Consider the following 6,000-nt stretch of genomic DNA (forward strand, 5'->3'; position numbering starts at 1 on the left):
TACTCTATAAATTCTCCCCAGTCTTCCTTTCACCATGCATACATAATGTATTTTAAGTTTTCATGCTCTCATTATGACTGGCTTGTGCCATCTTTCAAGCAGGAATTTACTAGTATCTCCATATAAAACGTACAAATACACTGGATGCATTATATATGTTTGTTTTTCTAATAGCATGAGCATTATTAGCTGTGAAAAGAGCTTCTACAGGGAGGTCTTTTTTTCCACAGGAAGTTCTTCTGCAGTTTGCTGAAGTTTTAGATTTGTTGAAGTTCATTTTCAAAACAACCTGTTAGAATTTCTCTTTGCTGTATTCTATAGCTTATATTCACTGCAAATTAGGAAGTCATATTTAAAGTGTTTCTCTTTTGTAAAGCCGTATCACATGTTCATCTGTGCATAATTTGTTTGCCTCCTGAGGAAATCTGACCAAGTACTCAGTATAACTTTACATAAATTTTGAAGAACAGAGATTAGTGGCCACATAAATATTTTCTGTGTAGACAAAGAAATTACCACAATGTATGGCAACAGTGGGACTGATTAAATCATTTGTACTGAATGACTAATATAGTTTGACCGGGTAATATTTCTTGTCCTTTTTTAACAGCAAAAACTTTGAAATGAGTAAGAAAATCCTAGGACTTTACTTATTGTTTGTTTCGTATCAAACGACATAGAATTGTTTTGTGCTTTTTACAAAATCGCAAAACAAAACTGACACAGCATTTGCTAATTCTGCAGTGCTCAACAAACACTGTCTTCTGCTAAAAAGCTGTTCAGTTCCACTGCTCTACAAGTGGTCTTGAACACAATCCAGACAAGTTTTCATATTTCATCTTTTCTTATAAATACCTATTTTTGACTTAACTTTTCTTAACAATAGCTGTGTTTCCCTTATTATTTGTTGTTCTAATAGTGTCTTTAGATTTCAGAGGTAAAGTTGCCTTTCCAAGTTTTATTTTCTGACTAAACCATGCCATTGCAGGTCACTGTATCAGCAACAGCAGTATGACGGTGGCTCTGGTTCTCATCTGGATAGCAGCTTTCTTCTGGTCAGCAGCTCCATTGCTTGGCTGGGGCAGTTATACAGGTAACAGGTATCTTTCAGTTGTACATATTTGGCATCTCTCCACTTAACTAAACAAAGATGCTTACCTTTTTTTCTTGCTGTTTGTGATAAGCCAGACTGATTATCAGTGGAACTGAGAAAATCATTTATCATGCATGATGTACATGCACAGCGTTGCCTACTTTGGTATCAGCTCTAAAGAGATTTTTTTGCAGATATCACAAAAGTGTATTACCTATGGAAAAAGAAAATAGGGCCAGAAATATTTGGCATGGTTAAGCAATGAGATAAAGGAAACTATCAAAAGGCATCCTTCAAAAATTGTCAAGATTGGGGAGCTAGAAAAGAACACAAGTTCCAGCAAGTTGAACTTGAAACTATAGTAAGACAAGCCAGAAAGATCTGGTGAAACAGTTTGAAATTATGAAAACTAACATAGCAGAAGATGATAAAGATGCCAGAAAGTCTGTCAGTCCAAAAAGTGATTAGGATGCAAGATAAGGCTCTAGCAAAAAAAGAAGTGGGACTAGGGGGAAAAATTCATTAGTGAACACTGAGGTAATTCAATGGCTAATTTCCCTCACACCAGAAAAGGTGGACAAATTGTCTCAAGTCTCTAAACAAATCAAAATAAATTTCTAGGAACAAATAATAATAATACAGAAGTCCTAACAACTAAAATTGTATGACTGAAATTGTCCAAGGGTATGGACATACTGTAGACATCTGCTCTTTGATCTGCAACATTCAACATATTCATAAAACAGTAGCCGAGAGTCAAGGGGCAAAAGTGAAATTACAAAGTTGCTGAGGATACAGTATTAGTTTGGATGACGTTTCATCTTGCAGTGAGAACAAAGCTTCACTGTGGGAACATGCAGAAGGGTTTTGGTGTGCTGAGCTTCTGGGCAATAATGTCAGAGATAATTCAGAGCTAAGGAATCTAAAGTCATACAGGAAAAACTTGGTGCATTTGAAATGGTGATTACCAATTGGAAAACAGAATATAGAGCTGTGTTTTATAGGTCTATGAAAACATAAGCATGACGCTCAGAGATGGAAAAATAGGGAGAAAACACAAGGTACCATCAGGAAACTAATAAAACTCAGAAAGCCTAGATCTCCAGTGTGGCTGAAAAGACTTTGCAGAATGACAGTGTAGGTGGAGAAGATATTTATTCCCCTGAGAACTTGCTCACAGGGGCGATAACTGGGGGCTAAGGCTCAGTAGACTCCAAGGTCTACTGCTAGGGAGAGGTTTAGGGCAAGGGTGAATATCAGGAAAAGGCCAAAGCCAGAGCTGCAGCATGTGAATGTTTATTTATTATATACATATCCTTTGAAGTATCTCTGCACCCTTGAAGGACACATGAGAAAAGCAGCTATTTCTATGATTGTTGAATCAAATCCAACAATCCCAAAGCAAACTGTTTTATCAGTGCATTAGGCTCCGTGGATCTTTTGTTTGAGACAGAATCACTGTTCTAATTTTATGTCTTGTTTCTGCACTCTCGATATGTCATAAGACTTGAGGAGGTTAGATTTGTCATTTCTGTATATCTTCTGGCATGCTGTGTTTTCATATTCCAATAATCTTACTAGCACTTCATTTGTAGAATGATTTCTGACATCCGGTTTTGGCCCTAACTTGGAGCCAGGGACTTCTTTGCTCTGTCGGGGTATCCAAGTGCCCTTGTGGATCCTGCTTGTTATTTGGATTCAGCTTCCTAACGCCAGCGTTCACAGCAGCTTCTGTGAGTGCTTCTCCCTGCTGAGAATCGCAGCAGTGTCAGATTCGTGGTCTATCTGATTCCAAACACGTTTCCACAGACGGCACCCATGAAGATGTGGGAGCCCAGCAAGGGCAAGTCCTGCAGCAGGCAGCGGAGCAGGACGGGTACCAGCAGACCACAGCATGTAACACATCACAGCCTCTGATCTGCCACTTCTTCACAGCAGCTGCAGAGGTCCCCAGGACCCCACTGACTTTTGGAAATGCCACTTGCCAGCGTCCCTGCTGAGAGGGGGAAAAACACAGCCCTGAATTCTGACTCATAGAAGAAGTGCAGGATTTTCTTTTCATGTCATCTGGAAGCTGCTTTCTTTTTTGAAGTCAGAAGTTTTCACAAATGAGAAACATAGAATTAAGCCAGATACTATGGTTATCTTTTTGAATAATATCTTGGGATCTACTGATGAAAAAAAGGCAAAGAAGATTCTATTACTGAGCACATCCAGACAGCAACACCTAAAGCTCTTGATGTTAAAAATACTGAGCTCTTTTTGATGAGACTCATGAAAGTGATTTTAATCTTTTGCTCCTTTAATTCATCCTATCTAAACCTTCTATCACCCATGAGGAATTAAGGGATTTTTTTTTCTTTAGAATTATCGCTGGATGCCAGGGAGAGATCTGTTGCTAAATCATGCAAGCTTCACCTGTGTTGTATTTCAGGACTTGTTAATACTTGACTTACGTAATTTTGGTTTATGCTTCAATTATTTATAATTTGGTTTACTGCCATGGCTGTCAGGGGAGGAATAATAACAATAATAGTAATAATAATAATAAACCACACACAAAATAGCTTTCTTCCCTTAAAGCAAAAATCAACAATTCACAAAATATTGCAATTCACAACACATTTGCAAATTATGTCATTTCCATTAACAGCATATCATCTGTATTTATATGCTTCATCTTCCCATAATTTCTATCAGCTGTATCAATTTGCTTTCATCTCTCACTACAGTAAAACTTTCATTACCATTTTTCTTCTATTTAAAAAAAACTCAATACTTTTATTTCCTACTTTGCTATGTAAGTATTGAATTCTTACATGTGGCACATTGTCCCTACAATTGCTTGTTATGCTGGTATAGAGCTCATCTTAGAAAGTTACTACACAGAACATTGTCAAATAACAGACTACACAGGAATATCAAACCTACTATGTTAATCCACAATTAGCATCACAATTTCCTATCTTAAAACAACAGTTCGTGCATTATGGACTTAACAATGGAAATCTAAATGGTACAGAATGATAATATGCATTAAAACTTGTTATGGTCTAGCTGGTCTTGAAAAATTGTTTATGTAGGAGATTGTCACAGCTCATTAAATCAGAAAGATCACTCCATTCTTTACTGCCTCAAAGAAGAAAAATACAGCTTCTAAATTGATATATTAATTACACAAAACCAGACAAATGTTCTAAAAATGCTAACCAACTTACTTTTGTTTTCCAGATCGCATGTACGGAACATGTGAAATAGACTGGGCAAAAGCCAACTTCTCTACAATCTACAAGTCCTACATTGTCTCCATTTTTATCTGCTGCTTCTTCCTACCTGTGACAGTCATGGTCTTCTCATATGTGTCAATTATCAACACTGTCAAACTAAGCCATGCATTAACAGGACTCAGTGATCCCACAGACAGACAGAGGAGAACAGAGCGGGATGTCACCAGGGTGAGTCTGGGTTTCATATTGGGTAGGATTCATCTCAATGAAAGCTGTCTATCCAAAAATTGGTCTCAACTAGACCAGAAGAGAACAAAACCCACCACTCACATTTAATTTCTCTGTAATCTTTAGTGACAAAGTCTGAACTCAGTGAAGTGAACATAAGGATTGTTTAAAACTCCTGCTCCCTTAGTTGGCTAATATTGGTCCTACATCACAGGAGAAAAATAATTTAAATATAATTGGAGCAGGTTATACATCACAAAAACTGAAGTTTGGTTTGGCATATTCCCTTTTCTTTCGGCAGAGATGTAACTTCTGTGTATGCTCAAAAGCAACAAGGAAACTTTCAAATTACTTGTCCTAGACCTAAATCTATCCTAAGTCTTCTGAGCCCAGATAAACATACAGGGGGTTGTAGCTATTTTCATTCCATTAGATGAGGCATTGCTCAAGCACACCTCGTGCCCAAATTAGATATCTAACTTCTAGGCCTACCTGTCTCCATCAAAGCAAAACTTTTGCTTGTCTGTACACTCCTGTGAGCTATACCTTCAGTAGAATCTGAATGTTTCCCTTCCAGTTGAGTTTTCAAGCTACTATTACTAGTGTATTTCTTCCCTGACGCAGTCTTCCAGTATAGATTTAAGGCTATTTTTCATCTGTCTTCTAGGTTTCTATTGTCATTTGCACAGCCTTCATTATTGCATGGTCACCATATGCTGTCATCTCTATATGGTCTGCCTATGGTCACCCTGTGCCCAACCTTACCAGCATCCTTGCCAGTTTGTTTGCTAAGTCTGCCAGTTTCTACAATCCCATTATCTACTTTGGAATGAGCTCCAAGTTTCGGAGGGACATTTTCATCTTGTTTCATTGTGCCAAGGAAGTCAAGGACCCTGTGAAGCTCAAACGTTTCAAAAACCTCAAGCAAAAACAAGAGCCTTCTCAGAAAGAAGAGAAGTATGCAGCAGAAATGCACCCTGCACCAAGCCCTGATTCTGGGGTGGGAAGTCCAAGCAACACTCCACCTCCAGCAAACAGGGAAGAGTATTTTGGTATTCATGATATGCCATCTAATAACCCTGACATTGAATGTGATAGACTGTGAGTTTGGTGGCCACTTAACGCACTTACCCACTTTGTGTTCATGAAGACCCTCTTCAGATCACTGCTCAAGTGATCTCCCAACTCCCAATCCATCTGTTTCTTGCTATAGCACTGACGATTATGCAACTCAACCAAATCAGATGACAAAGTGATATTTTCCTTCTGTGTAGGTACGAAATGCTACAAAGCACGTTACAATGTGGGCAGGCAGTGCACCCAGTGCCAGAAACATTTCGTTTTCACATGCATAAAAGAAAAGGAAGGCTGACTTATGAAGACAAGGGATTAGCTAGCAAAAATTCACTAATGTTCCCATCCAAATGGTATTAATTATGAGATTACATTTCC

The 6,000-nt window shown here is 38.2% G+C and overlaps 1 protein-coding gene across 1 annotated transcript in view; it reads left to right on the forward strand.

The window, feature by feature from the left end:
- LOC118255997 (opsin-5-like) overlaps positions 1 to 5,653 on the forward strand; it is a 33,677-nt gene extending 28,024 nt beyond the window's left edge. The window contains exons 4-6 of the mRNA XM_035562659.1: positions 989 to 1,093; positions 4,325 to 4,548; positions 5,216 to 5,653. Coding sequence (XP_035418552.1) covers positions 989 to 1,093; positions 4,325 to 4,548; positions 5,216 to 5,653 — 767 coding nt within the window. The remainder of the gene's footprint in view (positions 1 to 988; positions 1,094 to 4,324; positions 4,549 to 5,215) is intronic.
- Positions 5,654 to 6,000: the final 347 nt, after the last annotated feature.

This window comes from Cygnus atratus, chromosome 3 (genome assembly GCF_013377495.2).
Source record: "Cygnus atratus isolate AKBS03 ecotype Queensland, Australia chromosome 3, CAtr_DNAZoo_HiC_assembly, whole genome shotgun sequence".
NCBI classification, from domain to species: Eukaryota; Metazoa; Chordata; class Aves; order Anseriformes; family Anatidae; genus Cygnus; species Cygnus atratus.